Source organism: Oncorhynchus masou, chromosome 13 (genome assembly GCF_036934945.1).
Source record: "Oncorhynchus masou masou isolate Uvic2021 chromosome 13, UVic_Omas_1.1, whole genome shotgun sequence".
In the NCBI taxonomy this organism is placed as follows: domain Eukaryota; kingdom Metazoa; phylum Chordata; class Actinopteri; order Salmoniformes; family Salmonidae; genus Oncorhynchus; species Oncorhynchus masou.
Genome location: NC_088224.1, coordinates 56,103,774 through 56,121,838, shown reverse-complemented (window position 1 = coordinate 56,121,838; position 18,065 = coordinate 56,103,774). Strand labels below are relative to the sequence as shown.

General features: G+C 43.3%; 3 protein-coding genes across 4 annotated transcripts; 2 read left to right on the top strand and 1 right to left on the bottom strand.

Annotated features, from left to right (window-relative positions):
• Window positions 1-2,905: 2,905 nt before the first annotated feature.
• LOC135552627 (DNA-directed RNA polymerase I subunit RPA34-like) lies at window positions 2,906-4,717 on the bottom strand. The gene is made up of 3 exons (XM_064984349.1): window positions 4,335-4,717; window positions 3,967-4,102; window positions 2,906-3,746 (listed from the first exon to the last, which is right to left on the bottom strand). Exons 1-3 carry the CDS (start codon window positions 4,408-4,410, stop codon window positions 3,002-3,004), a joined length of 957 nt encoding a protein of 318 aa, XP_064840421.1. The 5' UTR covers window positions 4,411-4,717; the 3' UTR covers window positions 2,906-3,001.
• On the top strand, window positions 4,681-7,626 carry LOC135552625 (interferon regulatory factor 2-binding protein 1-like). Of its 2 annotated transcripts, none has more exons than XM_064984348.1 (2): window positions 4,681-6,871; window positions 7,121-7,626. In XM_064984348.1, the coding sequence occupies exon 1, from the start codon at window positions 4,977-4,979 to the stop codon at window positions 6,849-6,851; it is 1,875 nt and encodes a 624-aa protein (XP_064840420.1). In that variant the 5' UTR covers window positions 4,681-4,976; the 3' UTR covers window positions 6,852-6,871; window positions 7,121-7,626. The 2 variants fall into 2 exon arrangements, with proteins under 2 accessions (XP_064840420.1, XP_064840419.1); XM_064984347.1 differs by having other exon boundaries at window positions 7,118-7,626.
• Window positions 7,627-11,978: 4,352 nt separating this feature from the next.
• Window positions 11,979-16,307, top strand: LOC135552624 (hepatocyte nuclear factor 3-beta-like). Its single transcript, XM_064984346.1, has 2 exons — window positions 11,979-12,461; window positions 13,426-16,307. Exons 1-2 carry the CDS (start codon window positions 12,390-12,392, stop codon window positions 14,671-14,673), a joined length of 1,320 nt encoding a protein of 439 aa, XP_064840418.1. The 5' UTR covers window positions 11,979-12,389; the 3' UTR covers window positions 14,674-16,307.
• The last annotated feature ends 1,758 nt before the right edge of the window (window positions 16,308-18,065 follow it).

Sequence of the window (18,065 nt, the reverse complement as noted above, 5' to 3'; positions counted from 1 at the left end):
CAGGGCCCAATCCTGCTCTGTAGTCTGGACACGTTGTATCTAAACTTCAGACTGCATTCAATTATTCATCTGCTTTGCCAGACGGCACTTACTGTTCAAGCAACCTGCTGCGCCTATAGCAGATCTATCCCCATTAAACAATACATCAACGCATAGAGATAGACGAGAACATAGAGTTCGGCTAGATTTCTGTTTCACATCCAGGTGCTTCACTTCAGGGCCTCATTGTCCCAGCTGTGACTTGGCCTGGTGACCCTATGGCTAATCCACTGAACAATAATGACCGTGTGCACAATGTGGAGGAAGACGCAGGCACCAGAATGATAGTGTCCATCTTGGTTTCTTGCTGGAGGACATTCGACTGCTCTCAAGTGGGTCAAATGGAAACGGACAAATAACCAGCCATGGTGAAACGTATTAGCCTGTGAGATACCAAAGGTGAGTAGCGGTGTGTGTAGGAGACACCCACAGAACAGGAGTCAATGTTCTGCTGTTTACCTGTTGTGTAACCCACTAGCTAGGAGCCAAGTTATCTGCAACACCATACCTGAAGCAGATCCCAAACACACACACATTGCACGTATCTGTGAGAATACATAGACATCTCGCATAAGGTTCGATCCAACATCAAAGTTCTATGCCCTCCATACCAGAGTTATAAAATAGCAGCTGTTGTCTTTGAGATACTCTCTGAGCATCAAGAACCAAGAAAGAATTCTGATGACCAGAACTTCCATGCAAGTTTTTAAAAAATTATTATTCATGTACAAAATAATATATATGTATATTTTAACAATTACATAACTTTTATACGAAGAATTGAATTGAATATGTAGCCTATTCAACGTTGTTTTGTTCACGGCTCATAATTCACTCACAAACCCAAACGCAACTTTAAAAAATATAGTAAAGTGTCAGAAAAAAAGAAGGAAATGCGACACTACCACAGACTTGCAGCGAGTAAGTGAGGAATACATGCAGGGGGTGGTGTAGTGGGAGGAAAGTACAGACATCGAGTTGGATAGCACCAGAGGTGTCTCTGAACTCATTAGAAAACAGGACCATACTCCAGTGCAGAGTAAGAGCAGGCTGAGAGGCAACCGACCGCATCTGTGGCCGGTGACGAGAGAAGAACCACAGCACCATCTGCCTGTGGAGCAAGAGTACTGCAGGACTGCAGCAGAATCAATAGTTAATGGCAACATTGAGGGTAAATTAACTACAACGAACAAAAATATCAACGCAACATGCAAAAATGTCAAAGATTTTTACTGAATTACAGTTCATATAAAGAAATCAGTCAATTGAAATTAATTCATTAGGCCCTCATCTATGGATTTCACATGACTGGGAATACAGATATGCACCTGTTGGTCACAGACACCTTAAAACAAAAGGTAGGGGGCGTGGATCAGAAAACCAGTCAGTATCAGGTGTGCCCACCATTTGCCTCATGCAGCGTGATACACCTCCTTTGCATAGAGTTGACCCGGCTGTTAATTGTAGCCTGTGGAATGTTGTCCCACTTTTCCATAATGGCTGGGCGAAGATGGTGGATATTGGTGGAACCTGTGCATCCCAAACATGCCCAATGGGTAACATGTCTGGTGAGTATGCAGGCCATGGAAGAACTGGGACATTTTCATCTTCCAGGAATTGTGTACAGATCCTTGTGACATAGGGCTGTGTATTATCATTATGAAACATGAGGCGATGGCAGTGGATGAATGGCACGACAATGGGCCTCAGGATCTCGTCACTGTATCTCTGTGCATTCAAATTGCCATTGATAAAAGGTAATTATGTTCATTGTCTGTAGCTTATACCTGCCCAAACCATAACCCCACCGCCACCATGGGGCACTCTGTTTACAATGTGAAAACCGCTCACCCACACACACTGCCTGCCATCTGCCCGGTACAGTTGAAACCATGATTCATCCATAAAGAGCACTTCTCCAATGTGGAAGTGGCCATCGAAGGTGAGCATTTGCCCACTGAAGTCAGTTACGACGTTTAACTGCAGTCAGGTCAAGACCCTGGTGAGGATGACGAGCATGCAGTTGAGCTTCTCTGAAACGGTTTGACGAGCATGCAGTTGAGCTTCTCTGAGACAGTTTCTGACAGTTTGTGCAGAAATTCTTCAGTTGTGCAAACCCAGTTTCATCTACAGCAATCAATTATCTACACATTCATTTACATTTGATAGCCATTTATGCTGAACACTTCTCCCTCAAGCATTAATAGGTACAGTATTTTCATGGTATTCAGTTCTTCAAGTAACATTCAACAGAAAAGAAGCAGACGATTCCGCGGGTGAAAATGCCGGATGTTGAGGTCCTGGGCTGGGGTGGTTACACGTGGTCTGCGGTTGAGGCTGGTTGGACGTGATGCCAAATTCTCTAAACCAGCTTTGAAAGCAGCTTTTGGTAGACATGAACATTCAATTCCAGCAGTCAGCATGCCAATTGCACACGCACGCAATACTTGAGAAGTCTGTGGCATTGTGTTGCGTGACAAAACTGCACATTTGAGAGGCCTTTTATTGTCCCCAGCACAAGCTGCACATGTGTAATGACAATGCTATTTAATCAGCTTCTTGATATTCCATACATGTCAGGCGGATGGTTTATCTTGGCAAAGGAGAAATGCTTACTAACAGGGATGTAAACGAATTTGGGCACAAAATGAGAGAAATTAGCTTTTTGTGCGTATGGAAAATGTCAGGGATCTTTTATTTCAGCTCATGAAACATGGGACAAACGCTTCACATGTTGCGTTTATATTTTTGTTCAGTGTGAATAAAGGGGCACAAGTCTGAACACTGTTAAATGTTACTGTCTAGGTTTTATTAGACAATAACATTTCCCCCAAAAAATCAAAATGACAGTAGAGTAGCATAATAATTATTTGTTGAAGTGTTTAATTGAATAATACAATTATATCATAGCATAACTTCACAAAACCATATGACGGTAAAAACAAGACTCGTCATCGTCATGCTAGTTTTTCTTGATCTTTTTTACAGAATCTTCAACGTCACCATAGGAACTGTCCATTGGTTCAACTTTTACTTCCACCTCTTGTTTAATTACATTAAAAGACAAATCTACAGTACCCTCTGCCTCTCGTCTGTCCTTGTCTTTCTTTTTCTTCTTCTTCTTCCTCCTCTTCTCCTCTGAGAGTTCAGCTTCCTGCCCAGGAAGTTCATAGGACTCCTCTGGGCTCATGTGTAGCAGCTCCTGCTTCACCCTGACCACCTCCTCCTCCTCCTCCTCAGTCTTTATAAGTTTGTCTTTCCTCTTCTTTTTCTTCTTGCTCTTCCTCTCCTCCCCCGGGTCCAGTGTGACCCTGAGAGGCGTCTCTCCTGAAGACGGCAGCGGAGTATCCAGTGTATCCTCCATCACTCTGGAGAGGGTGGGGGTCCTGCTTCCGAAAGGTTGGAAGCGCAGGCGGAGCCCCGGGGGCACGGTGGGGGCCGGGGTGGCTGGGATGGCTATGGTGGTCTGGTTGGTGCTGCAGTCGCCGTAGCTCTCACAGATGTTGAGGAGGCCGCTGAAGGTCGGGGCACAGACCACCGAGTCGAGCCTCTGGCGGTGGCTGGTGAGGAGGTGGAGGTCCGCGGCACCAGAGGGCCCACCCAGCACGCTATAGATCTGCCCGGAATTCCCACCACTGCCCCGCGCCTGCTGGGCAGGGGCCTGCATGGTCTGCAGCCCAGACAGAGGCATCTTCAGACTGCTGAAACTGGGAGGGAGGAGAGAGAGATGACAGTCAAACAGTGTGCTAAGAGGCACACCAGATGTAGACAATGTGGGTGTAAAGCAATGGAAGTGGACAGTGACTCACTTCTAATAACAGACAGAGAAATGCTTAGGACTTTGTTAGATATTTCCCTGTCTGTTATTAGAAGTGAATCATGCCTCTTCTAAGATAATTCAAATAAATGGAAAGAGGGGTTGCTTACCTGTCCGGGTTGAAACCGCTAGGAGCTTTGATTAGCCATAATTCTGTGTTGTCATCACGAAGCCTTTCGATGAGGGTACTGGCACAGGGTTTGTGGGTAAATGCCACAAAATCAGCTGGACACTGATACCTTGAAGCTGAGGGTTGAGACATAGTTATTGTTATTAGCTAGATAGCTAGCTAAGTGAACATACTCTGTGTGTGTGTTTTGGAAATCAGCATTGAATGCACAATGCTGTCTGCCCATTACAGCATTTCACTTTTGACTCCTAACAGGATTTACTAGATATCTGGCAGTCAGCTTTGATGGGGTTGATTGGAGTGGCTAACATTAGCTAAGTTAGCTAGTTAAGCTAGAAAATAACTTACCCTGCTTTCTCCGTTTTTGCGGAACCTCCTCCGTGTCACTTGAATCATCGCTTGATGAAGATACCTCATTTGGCATGATCTCGGAGTACTGATAAATGACTGAATTGAACTTAGTCTAACTAAAAGCGCATGCCTGCATCAACATCTTTTGTTCCCATAAAATATATAGTACCTTTGACCTGGATACACTAAATCTAGCTCGGTTCGCGATGATCTGGGCTGCGCATATCGGTACCTTTGTAAATATATCTTCTTTTACATAGAGTGTTGATGAATATAAACCATGGTCTGTGTGCAGTCAAAATTCACTTTATAGACGCAACTGATGCTGTTCACGAAGAGCATACTCGCGGAGGCCCCCCGGAACGAAAACAACAAATCCCAGAATGCACCATTAGCACAGCGTTGTGTAAGTTCCAGCAAAGACAGTCTTCTAGTATAAACACTCACGTGCACAGGGCGGCCGAAATGGAGTAAACACAACTTTTTTTGTGTGTTTAATACAGAGAGTGTATCATATGTGTTAAGGTATTGGAGAAGTAACAGACGCGGCGATTATTTCTGAACCATTGAAAGCTAACGTTGCATCTGTTTAATCAGGACCTCAGAAAGCAAGAAAGATATAAAAAGGGCCTATCAAATATGTCCTCCCCCCAGTCATATTCAAGGCGGCAGTGGTGTTGTTACCTTTGCGATTTGCCTAAGATGCCTTGGGCTATGATCTGGGACTTTAGCGAGACTGTCTGCCGAGGCTGTGTGAATTATGAAGGTACGGACCGTATTGAATTTCTCATAGAGACGGCAAGGCAGTTGAAAATAACTCATGTTATGCAGGATGACAGGTCCCCGTGTCCCCAACCCACTAAACATGGCCCAGGTGGGAGAGATGGACCTATGGAGGGTGGCAGGCCACTTCCTGAACGCTTTGAAAGGGGAAGAGGGGACTACGGAGCCCCAGCACGGATCCCCAACGGTCTGCACAGAATAGATGACGGGGGCCCACAACAAGAACTCAGTGGCCAGAGCCCTAACAACGCCAGAAGACCCATGGGGGGTACTGTTCCGCCCAATTTAATGACACAAGGCCTTGTGGGGGCTCCACACGGGTTGCTAGCAGCTGTGCCTGGTTTAAATGCCAGAGTTGGGGGAGCCCCCCTCACCCTCTCTGCCCCCATGCTGAACGAGATCACCAAGAGGCAGCTGAGCATGGGCATGGGTGTGGCCTCCTTCCTGAGCCCTGAGTTTGAGAAGGAGCTGAGGGAGAAGCAGAGGAATGCAGAGGCTCTGGCCGAGCTGTCAGAGAGTGTACGGAACCGAGCAGACGACTGGGCCGGCCGACCCAAGGCTGTACGAGGGGCCCTGCTCACCCTCTCCGGCTGCACCCCCTTCAACGTGCGCTTCAAGAAGGACCACAGCCTGGTGGGACGGATCTTTGCCTTCGACGCCAAGCTGGCGCTGGACTTTGAGCTGAAGATCTTTGCGGAGTACCCGTGCGGCTCGGGGAACATGTTCTCCAGTCTGGCGGTGCTGGTCAAGCAGATGTTCCACGACAGCCAGAGAGACTCAGGGAGCAAGATGGTCAACTCTGGCCTAAAGTATGTGGAGTACGAGAAAAGGCATGGCGCGGGGGACTGGCGACTGCTCTCTGAGCTGCTGAGTGACGCGGTAAGGGCCTTTAAGGACACCCCCGGCCCTGACGTTCTCCCCCAGCCCTACCTGGACGCCAGCTGCTCCATGCTGCCCACAGCGCTGTGTCACATGTCCCGCTCGGCACCGCCAGTCCGCGGGCGCCGGAGGAAGGCTTCCCCAGAGCCCCAGGGTGGAGAGGTAGTGACCACAGAGGAGCAGCTCCGGCAGCACTGGCCCATGGGGATGTACCCGGGAATGGCTATCCACCTAGCTGCCTCCTCCTTCCCCAGCGTTAGCCAGCCACCTCCCCACCAGGAGGGCTCGGCCTCCCATTCCCACAGCAGCAACTCCTCCCCCATCACAGCACTGATGAGCGTGGCTGAGTCACCCAGAGAGGCCCCTAGCAGCAGCAGCAGTAGTGGTGGAGGCCTGGGCCACTCCTCCTTGGCAGTGAGGCAGAGCAGCAGCAGCCCCATGGCGGCCTGCCCTGCGGGGCAGCAGCGGCGCCTGGCCTCCAGGAATGGGGAACCTCAGGGAGCCAGCAACTCTGCAGGGGGAACCACAGCAGCTCTCCCCCTGGCTGGGGCCTCGGACCAGGGAGCAGGGGACCCCTCCGGCTCCTCTGGTCCCCCTCTCTGCTGCACCATCTGCCACGAGCGCTTGGAAGACACTCACTTTGTCCAGTGCCCCTCGGTTGCGGCCCATAAGTTCTGCTTCCCTTGCACCAGAGACTTCATCCGGAGCCAGGGGCCCGGCAGCGAGGTGTTCTGCCCCAGTGGAGAGCGGTGTCCCCTGGTGGGCTCCAACGTGCCCTGGGCCTTCATGCAGGGAGAGATCGCTACCATCCTGGCTGGAGATGTCAAGGTGAAGAAGGAGCGCGACCCCTAAATCCTCTGGGACAGCTGACTGTAAGATGCAATTTCACTACACCTTGGTTTCCATTGAGTTTGTTGTCTTGGAGTCAGTCTTTAGGCCAAAGTATTCTCTATGTAGCTAGGCCATAGGCTAATTTAGTGTTTGTGACATGCTTATAGGTAATACATCCTATGCTTTATGATACAGTATAATATATGATATGTAGCCTAAATTGTCACTGAATATGGTCAGCCTACCATTTATTAATCTGTTTGTTTGTGTGATGTCTGTCTGGACAGAAGGCTGTTGACGCCTGAGTGGAGCTGGAGCCTGCAGACAGATAACGACAATCTCAACAGGTTCTCCCCACCTCGCAGCCAATCACCACAGCAATCCGCCAGGTTCTCCCCACCTCGCAGCCAATCACCACGGAAATCCACCAGGTTCTCCCCAACTCACAGCCAATCATCATACACATCCACCTGCATGGAGCAGGCCTTACACTACCACTTCACTGTCTGGTTGGTTAGGGGGTGACGATACCCCCAGCCCCAGCTCACCTCTAATACCTAATTCACCCCTTTGTCCCTCAAATATCAACTTATCTACATTAGTATTGGTCACTAGTATTAGTCACTGAAGTTATAAACCAGTGGACCATGGTTGAGAAGTATGAACTTCATCTAGCCTCTGTTCTAGGTGATTTTAGGGCTGTTGTTTTCTGTTTCATTGAACATCTTTCTAACAGATTTCTGAGTGGCAACGTGAAAGAGGGACGACTTCACTACATGTTACAGCAACATACAGACTAGAAGTGTTTTGTTTTGCGCCACATTTGCGCTTTATGTAAAAAAAACTGACTGTCACGGAGCGAATTGTTTGCTCCTTGTTGAAACCTCAGACCAGCAGCAGTTGACGTCTGTCGCGCCATCGACATTATAAGAGCAACGGTGGCTTTCAGTGCCCAACAAAGACGCTTTTATCCAGCATGTATGAAATGGGATGGATACCTCTCTATTTTATACTGAATGTTCGAATGCAAGACGATCTTGCTCCGCAGTAATAGATGTGCAATCTATAGTTTTGAGACCAATACAGCTTGTGGTGTGTACCACTGAGTAGCCTAAACACGTGCATCGAAACCAAAGATTCATGCTGAAGTAAATGTACTGTGCCCTATAGAAGATCTACGCACCCTTGAACTTTTTGTGATAGATTATTTTTATTTTTTTTAATTGCGATTGATCTACAGAAAATACACCATTAATGTCAAAGTGAAGGGGGGGAATCTAAAAAATGTTTACAAATGAAATCACTAAAATATAGTCGTTGTATAAGTAAGTATTCAGCCTTTTTGTTTAGGCAAGCCTAAATGAGTTCAGAAGCTTGACACAGGCAAAGACTGGGGAGGTTTTCAGGAAGAAAGGGAAATGTGATGGAGCTAAGCACTGGCAAAATCCTAGAGGAAACCTGCTTCAGTCTGCTTGTACACCAGACACTGGGAGAGGAATTCACCTTTTCAGAAAGACAATAACCTACAACACAAAGCCAAATCCACACTGGAGTTGCTTACCAAGAAGACAGTGAATGTGACCAAGTTGCAGGTTTGACTTAAGTCTGCTTGAAAATCTACACCAAGATTTGAAAATTGCTGTCTAGCCATGATCCCCAACACCTTGACAGAGCTTGAAGAATCTTTTTTTTTCTCTTTTTTTTTCTCTCTACTTTGACATTATGGAGTATTTTGTGTAGGTTGTTGATGAAAAATGACAATTTCAATCCCACTTTGTAACGCAACAAAATGTGGAAAATGTTCAAGGGGGTGTAGACTTTTTGTAGGCACTGTACATTTCAAAACTAATCTTATCCTTTATGTGTTAAATGTCTTTATTGTTTCAATATGTGCCAGGGAAATAGTGGGTGAAATGGTTATTGTTAGGATAGTTATAGGTTCTGTTAACTGAAGTCGTAGAGGGTGTAGATTAAACTAATAGTGTGGTGTTTAATTAAAGGAATTTACTATTCATGTAAAGTCAAATGTTTTTTTCTATATGGACTGAGATTCAAGGTTTGTTTCACGTGATCCTCATGAAATAGGATTTTTATTTTAATTTTAATAAGTTCTATAATATCCCAATTTAATGCTCTGTTTTTACCTATAAACTGAACTCTTTGAATTATCTAAAATATAATATATACATGTATATCAAAATACTTCCCTGTCAGGTTTTCCTTAACCTTTTTATGTTTGTCACCAAAATGAATATATGAATTTAATGATCAATTTGCAAAGCTGGTGCCAATCAATACCCTAGCATGTGCATGTGTTAATATGAAATTAAATGAGGACAATGCATCAAGCCATTGCCAATCACGTGGGCATGAATGTATACTGTACAAACATACGTACTGTACACTAGTAGCTGTATCTGAAAGTGTATTTAGTACAAAAATTAGGCCTAGGCCTATTTCTTATCTAAAATAGGATACTGTAATTCAATTGTAGCCCATACAACAAAAAAGGAATTTCCCACAAAAACACTATGTTCATGCAACTTTCCTCAAGTGCCTTTAATGGCATCCTCTGTCTGAAAGCACTTTTTTTTTTTTATCCCTATAAGTCTATTCACTTTTGTATTTGGCCACTAAATTAGTAAGGATTGTCTTGTGCCAGCCTTTCTATTATTCTGGTCCTTTATGGTCCTGTCTGTCATGGCCTCCTGTTGAGTTGTTTTTGTAGTTGCTTATCTCAACACAGTTTAAGGGTAAAGCTTGTATTCCAACTCTTTATTCCAACTCCATAACTTTTCGTTTCATATCATTTCGTTTCATATGATTTGTTTTGTTCATTGGATGTAAATGTCACATTTTATTTGCTATTTCTCATGAAGCTTCTAGGTAACTGACAAAAAAATTGAAGCGTACATAAATAAATAAATAAAAAATACTACCACGGTGTTATACTGTGTTGCAATGAAACGATCGATGGTCATTGTCTTGCTATGTCCAGGAGATGGCGCACTTTAACCTGTGCAGATCTTGATTTTAGAGATGTGTTGTGAACTAAAAAATAAATAATCTTGGCGGTCGTCTATACTGGAGGGAAATGGCACAGTTGCCGATTAATCAATTAGATGGCGTCGTATTTGACATCGGCCATAATTTCACTTTGATAAATGTGTTATTTTATCTGATGTTGTAGTCATTTGTTTCTCAATGTATTTTACTGTAGGCATATACTTCTTTAAACACGCTTAAAGGTTAGCTAACTGTACAACGCCGCCTACCAAGATATGGTAGAGGGCGAATCATAACTCCACCCACTAGAAAGCATATTGAAATCTCTGGCTTCCTCTATTAGTGTCAACTCATTAAAGCTATTGTTAACTAATCGTTGAGGTGTTAATGAACGATCTACTGTCACATTGGCATTAGAAGCGGCCGACCTGCAGGAGGATGTAGGGATGTGATGGGGGAATAGACCATTTAAAGGCAAAGGATTCATGAGGAAGTAGTTCTCTGCTCATTACTCAAATGCGTTTCAGCGCGCGCAGCATATTCCTCCAAAGCTCTCCATATTGTAGAACCATTTTTTGAACGGGTTATCTATATCTATCGACATAGCTGGCCTTCGATTCAAGACAATTGAGCTTAGCTATATGTATTTGGCCATGGGAAACAGTTCAATTCAATTTTGGGCCATGCCTGAATATAATTGTTCAAATCAGTGCTAAAAATGAGTTGCTTATAGATACTAGGTATATACTTGGTTAGGAAAGCATTGTTCTATAAAGCTTAATTACTATTATTACAGACAGCCATGTGTTATCCCATTGAATGTGTTAATCGAGCTGACAACGTTTTGCAAGAAGGCGCAAGTCGTTGGAAGTGTTCAAACCATTAGGCCTGATCGAGATCAAGCTTTTGTTATAGTCCTGCTTATATTACTGTGAAATCAAAAAAAGATGACTGAATAAACGGATTCTGTTGTTTTGAAACTTTTAAAATACTTATGCTGTTTTTCATTCATTCAATTATTTTTTTAAACAAACTGTCCCGAAGTAAGCCATTTCTACGTATTGCGCTGAACGCGACGTCTCCTTGCTGCGTAATTTCCTTAAAGCTTTTCTCAACTAATCCTGTTGACCACCTATGCACATCATTACAGCTCTATTCATGGAAATTAAGAAATGCATTGACATTCAGATTTGACTGTCTGCGCTTGACAACGAGATGTGTATTCTGAATCAGGCCAAGTATAGTCCTACATGACACATTGGATTAGGTCTACATTATTTGTTTTTCATTATTTTGGTTGGCCAATATATTCTTCACTTAATTTACCTTAACATGTACACCTGTAATGCACACGTATAATACACATTTTCGTTAATGTGGCCTTCAATTGGACTAAAACTTTGCAGACCTATAACGAGGCTATGGGAGTTGGGAACCAACGTGTTTCTGAGAAGTCCAAGTTCCCCAGCAACTCATCATCCTCCATATAGCCGTTAGAGCTCCAGAGAAGTGATTGTCGCGGGAATTAACAGCTCTCCCAACTGTCAGTCACCTCAGGCTCCCTTATCAGACCTCCCACTGATGACCTTAACCCGTGAGATTATACCCCTGTCCACATCAATACCTCATCAAGGCCTGCAATAATCCTCCTTCATTTCAGATCTTGACCTATTGAGCTGATATTTTCTTTGGTCGAGTGTATTAAAATGAGAGCCAAATAAAGGTCTTTGATTGCCATTGAGTTACATATTGATCGTCAGTTTGACTGCGAATTGAAGTCAATCAGAAGACGACTGTGTTAAGCCATCCTTTATACATTCATATTCTAATCATTTAAATCGATAAATTACTTATGAGGTTATAATAGTGGTGTAAAATAAATTATGAAAATAGCCTACAATCAGTGTCTGCATCCAGAGACGGTTAAGTAGGAGTTTTTAGACAAGAAATGGAGGATGCATGCTTGCAATTGAGATGGATGTGTCTGTCCCCGGCCAATATACACCCTCACCAGGGGGCAAGAGACGTCTTTTTACGATATTCAAATAACCTTGGACGATATTCAAATGCCCTTATGGGGCGGGACCTTACCTGAGTTTTTAAGAAGGCCACGTCCAACCTTTCCTCCACTTGCCCACAGCACATTGACTCACGCACACGGACCGGGGCTTGCACAGGAGCATTCTCCGGACTTCATACGGATCTAGCGTTTCCCAAAGAGCACGTCCGCTTTAGATAAATAACCTGTTAATCTTGATTATGAAACGATGGATGATTGATAAATCGACGTATAAATATTGACATTTCACTGAAGACCCACTCATAGCCCGAGGAAGCATTGTATAAAAAAAGTTTTTTAGTTCTTGATTATTTTTATTATAGTCTTCAATCTAGTCAGTGGAACTCTTTCGTTATCTTGGATTAAAATTTGACTCCTTTTGCTGAAGTCCTGAATTTTGAGCAGAAACTCAAAGCTATTATAAACTCAAACAAGGATTTGCAGTCTTTCATTCGCTCAAATATATTTTCTTACTATAAAAAGTTGTATTTGGGATGTTGAGCTCAGTGAAGATGGAGTCTCATGAACTGCCAGAGTGGAATGCCTTCTACAGCGAAGCCACTGAGGTAAAAACACGTTTTTTTTCTATATAAATCTACCATATGTGCGTGCGTGTGTGTGGTTGCTGGATATTTGTTTCTTTAAAGTCTATTCTAGAGTTTCTTAGAAGTAAGTTATTGAATCGAAAGCTCAGTATTTTACTAACACATTGGATTGATTTTGATATTTATCACTCCAGAATTGTGGCTGCAACTTCTTATCTTTGATTTAGTATTGTTAGAATTTTACAATTCAACATTTAGCACTGATGTGATAGGATTTGGCTCAGTTTGTCCTTGTGCGACCTGTTGAAATTGTATATGTGACATTTAGAGGCTTGTTTACATAAAATCTACCTTATTTTTTTAAATTAATTGCCTAGTCTGTTTATACTAACACTTATGGACTATACTATTTAAATATGCAAATTATGTGAATGATAAAGCATCTCGGAAATTAAATTATCAGTCAATTTGATTAAGGTTGGCTACCTCGGAGAGTTGAAATAACGATACATTTCCCCCAAGAAATTCGTGATTAAAATAATGGCAAATTAAATCCTGTCTTTAATCAACTTTATATGCTCTCAAATAAATATTAGGATACTTTGATGATTATGTAGTTTACGGCTGTGTAATCCTTTTTAAACGTGTATTGTAACTGTTAGCGGATGGTCAGATATTTTGGAACGTTTCTTAAAACGTTTGTTTTATTTGCCTTGGTTTTGGAGCACTTAGTAGTGACGAGGGAGAACCACTAAATGAAAGGGAAAGAATCCATGACGCGCATGTTACGCATTTTCAGGTTTAACAATGATATGTGAAATCCATGTCCCTTTCGCTCCAATGGTATCATTGACCATTGATGCTTTCCATTAGTAAAGGCTTTTGGACACAACAAAATAAATTACATTATTTACTGTCTAAACCGACTTAGCTATATTTTTAGTTTCTAAATGACTAAATCAACCATTTTCTGTTATGTTTTCAGATGTATTCCTCTCCCACTGCCATGAATTCAATGAGCTCAATGAGCACCCTCAACAACTACATCAACCTGAACCCAGCTGGTTCTCCAGCCACCATGAACATGGGCTATGGCAGCTCTGGGCTCAACAGTCAACTGGCGTCCATGGGCGGAGGGGCCAACCATATGAACCTGTCCCCGGTGACTTCATCCCTCAACCCAAGCTCTCTCTCCCAGCTGGGCTCCCCAGGCCCTTCCCTAGGCTCCCTCTCCCACTACCAGAACATGAGCCAGCCCATGAGCCAGCTGAGCTACCCCTCTCCCACCTCCCTCAACCGGGCCAAGGAGGTGCCCAAGCCCTACCGCCGCTCACTGACCCACGCCAAGCCACCTTACTCCTACATCTCCCTCATCACCATGGCCATCCAGCAGTCCGGCAGCAAGATGCTCACTCTCAACGAGATCTACCAGTGGATCATGGACCTGTTCCCCTACTACCGCGAGAACCAGCAGCGCTGGCAGAACTCCATCCGCCACTCGCTGTCCTTCAACGACTGCTTCGTCAAGGTGGCCCGCTCGCCCGACAAGCCCGGCAAGGGCTCCTACTGGGCCCTGCACCCCAACTCAGGCAACATGTTTGAGAACGGCTGCTACCTGCGCCGCCAGAAGCGCTTCAAGATCGATCAAGAAAAGGCTGCGAAGAAGTCTGGCAAGACCCAGGAGGGAGGCTCTGGGAAAGGGGGCCATGGAGACAACCTGATGGAGGAGCACAGCCCAGCGGGGGGCTCGGAGGGGGCCGACTCGGCTCACTCTGACAACTCCCACCCTGGTTCCTCCTCAGAGGAGCAGCAGCAGAGGAGCATGGTCCAGCTGGACTGCCCCCCACAGCCCCAGTCCCACATCCAGAGCACCCCTGTGGCAATCACCTCCTCAGTGCCCTCCACCACCCCTCTCCTCCACTCCCAGGTCATGGGAGGCAGCCCCCATCTCCTCCCCAGCGCCATGCATAATCTGGACCTGCAGAACGACCCTCTCAAAGCCATGGATCCCCACTACAACTTCAACCACCCCTTCTCCATCACCAACCTCATGTCCAACGAGCAAAAGATGGACCTGAAGACCTACCAGGACCACGTGATGGCCTACAACAGTTACGCCTCCTCCTCTCCGATAGCCGCCAAGCAGATCTACGACAGCGCCGGACCCTCGGTCATGGACTCTGGGGCCTACTACCAAACCCTCTACAGCCGGTCGGTCCTCAATGCCTCCTAACATGGGGGCCTCTGGACCACAGCCAAGTGGTGCTGACAAGGACTTTTAGCAGCCTTGAAATCCCAAAGTGTAAGGTGGCTGCCATTGAAAGTCTACTCACGAGGGGCCAAAGGGACGAAAATAACATTTAGCAGAGCTGAATACACAGTTGATCAGGGAAACCCTGCAGATACATGAAGTAGAAGACAAAGGTAAAAACCCAGTGCTGGATAGACACCCATTCATCAAGTCTTTAAATGGACACATTCATAAATTCACACTGAAGTAAATTCACACCCCCCTTTGCCATTTTTTTGTGCCATTTTTAGACTATTTCAAACTGGGTTTTAGTTTGTTCGACAGACATGCAGGACTACTTGGGTTGTACACATTGTAAATAGATGGAGTGGGGGAAAGGAGATGTGCATTTATTTATGAAGGGAAGAAAATTAATATATCTTGTACAGTGCTGTGTAGACGCGTTACAAAACAAATGTGACATGAAACAATGTGAGGGATTGTGGGAGTGAGAAAAGGTTCAGGTTACTGCTTCGGGGCAGTTGTTACTGCATTACAGGGAATTCTTGTTGTGTTTTAGAGCATGATACTTCATTCCTATTCTTAACATGCTGTTTTAATCTCTTCAAATACACATCCGTGAACACAAATGAGCTGCCATGGTTCATTTTTACAAGTGGTGCAAGGATGTTGTTTTTACTGATAAGAGAGCCATTTCTTGTATTCTTTTACCAGGTATCCATTTTAAGGGGGGGGGGGGTGAAGTCTGTTTAAAAAGGGATGAAACTGTGGTAGATCTAATTTCATCTTTGTTGGTCTGTTTTAAAACATATTTTATTCTCCAGATGACCCTTTTATTATCAATGATGAGAGCCTGCTGTTCCACAGGTCTTTATGGCATAGGATGTTTTGGAATGGCTTCACATTATACTACACAACATACCAAGGGTTAGGAGGGAGAGGAGCCATGGTATGTCAGTTACTAAGATAGGAGTTGAATGGAAATGCAGTAAGAGGACCATTTACATACAGTACTTTGCACAATAGTTCCCACCATTTTGCACAGCTGGGGTGGCCCTGATAGTGTATGTTACAACAATGCTATGTAATTACCTTTTTTTTATACTGCAAATGGTCAATTAGAATTGGACCACTGTAAACAATGTCAATGCCACATTGAGCTTTATGTCGCAACCCTCATCCTCAAAGTGCCTTTCAAGATGTTCTGGTAATGGAGGACCAATAACTGAATATTTACTGAAGGAAAACTTTTTGAAATATAAACCATGAGTTTCAGGTCAGAAATACTGTTTTTTTTATTTCTTGTATTTTAGTTTTTAAAGACTTGTTATTTAAACTATGTGGCTTTTCAGACTTGGAAAAGTACGTTTATGTATATATTGTGAGGTTGTTGTTCATGGTTTGAATGTTGTGATTTGAATGATTCATGTTTTTCTTATTAAAAAGCAAAACATTGGGGAGAAACACGATTGTTGTCTGTTGCGTTGAGGTAAATATATACGTGAGATTATCTATAGACTTGATGAAATGGGTGTATGTTATTTTACAAAATCCTTTCAAATAATTTAAAGACGTATTGTGAAAAAAAAATTAAAATACATCTGATATGTCGTTTACATGTTAATTTTTTTATTTATTATTATTTACAATTGGATGGTAACACAGAGGCTCTATGATGTAGGTCTTGCTGTAGGATTGACAGGTTCCGCTGAATTATCGGGTTGTTGAAACGGCTCAATACAGTACCAAATTACTCTTGTATGTGACTTTTGGGTAGGTTAGACTAAACAGTGTGGAACTCATGCTGGCCCTTTGGCCCCAACATAAACTGGCTTCTAGACACTACTGTATTCTGATGGCCAGTGAATCATCTCAAACCGAGTGTTTCAATCAGGATTGGGTGCCTTCACATTTGAACAAAAAGCATAATTCTAGGTATTAAAAAATCTGTAATTGCAGTTTTGTTTTGTCTTGCTGTTTTTAGGATATCCTACTTTGACTGTAAATAATCTTAACTCAGTACACTCCCCTCCGTATGGATTTGGACAGTGACGCAAACAGTTTAAATTTGACTCTATATTCCAGCATTTTAGATGTGAGAATGTTTCGGCGACAGTACATAATGTCAGCTTTTATTTGAGGGTATTTTCATACACATCTATTTTACCGGTTAGAAATGAAAGCACTTTAGTGTATGTTTTAGTATTTGGTCTCATATTCATTGCACGCAATGACTACATCAAGCTTGTGACTCTACAAACTTGTTAGATGCATTTGCAGTTTGTTTTGTTTTTGTTTTGGATTATGTTTATGCCCAATTAATAACGTGGGAGTCAATGGGTAGACATTCAAAATACTACTAACCATTTAAGCGAGAAACACAAAAACAACTTCCAGGAAGATAGAAACACTTCCTGTATTCATAATTAATAAAAAAAAACAGTGTTTAAAATGTGAAACGTCAAAATGTCTGGTCCAGTGTAAATTACGTTGCTTCCGTTCAGATTTTTGATCTTTTTTGATCATTTGGAAATTAGAACTATTAAACATTTGCATAATTGGCATGTGAGTCAAGGGCGGCAAACCATGATATCTAAAGTGCCACTGCTTTCTTAGCCATTCAGGCTAGAAACAACAAACCAACTTCAGGAAACACCATGATATTACTTAATTAATGTAAACCTTAACATGTGCATGCATTAGCATACACGATGATTACAGATCACAGCATATTAAAGTTGCAGATAGCCTACTTATAATGATACTGAATATAGGTAATGTACTGTAAGATATAACACCATTCCAACTCGACAGAATAGACTATTCTCACTTGCAATAAACCTAGACAATCGATTATTTTAATTTGCATGAGTGTGCATATTAGAGTAAATGCCAGGGGCGCAACTTTCACTGAGGACGGGGGGGACATGTCCTCCCTCACATTCTGAAATTGCATTTTTTATCATTGGTTTGCTTTAGGACCATGCAGACGCCTCCGAGTGGTTGGGTAGGCTGTTTGGAGTGTTTATGTGACAACAAAAACAGTTGCGTCCCTAGTAAACGCTGTAACTATTAAAGTTTTGAAATGAAAACTCATTTGAAAGAGTTCAGGCTACCCTAACTTAGATTCTTACATATACTTCTTTGTGATCTGTAACGCACTTCCAGACACAGATTTAGCAAACTCACAAATTTTCTTCATAACATTGACTTTTTCTAGTTTGATAAAAAAAAAAAGTTTCCTTCAAATGATTTTGTGTGACCAAAAAGAAGACATCTCTGCATCATATTAGACTGGACACATTCTGTGTTGTTCTTGGAGGGGGTATAACTGCATGTTATTCACCTTCTACAAGAAGGAGTCATCCAGGGGG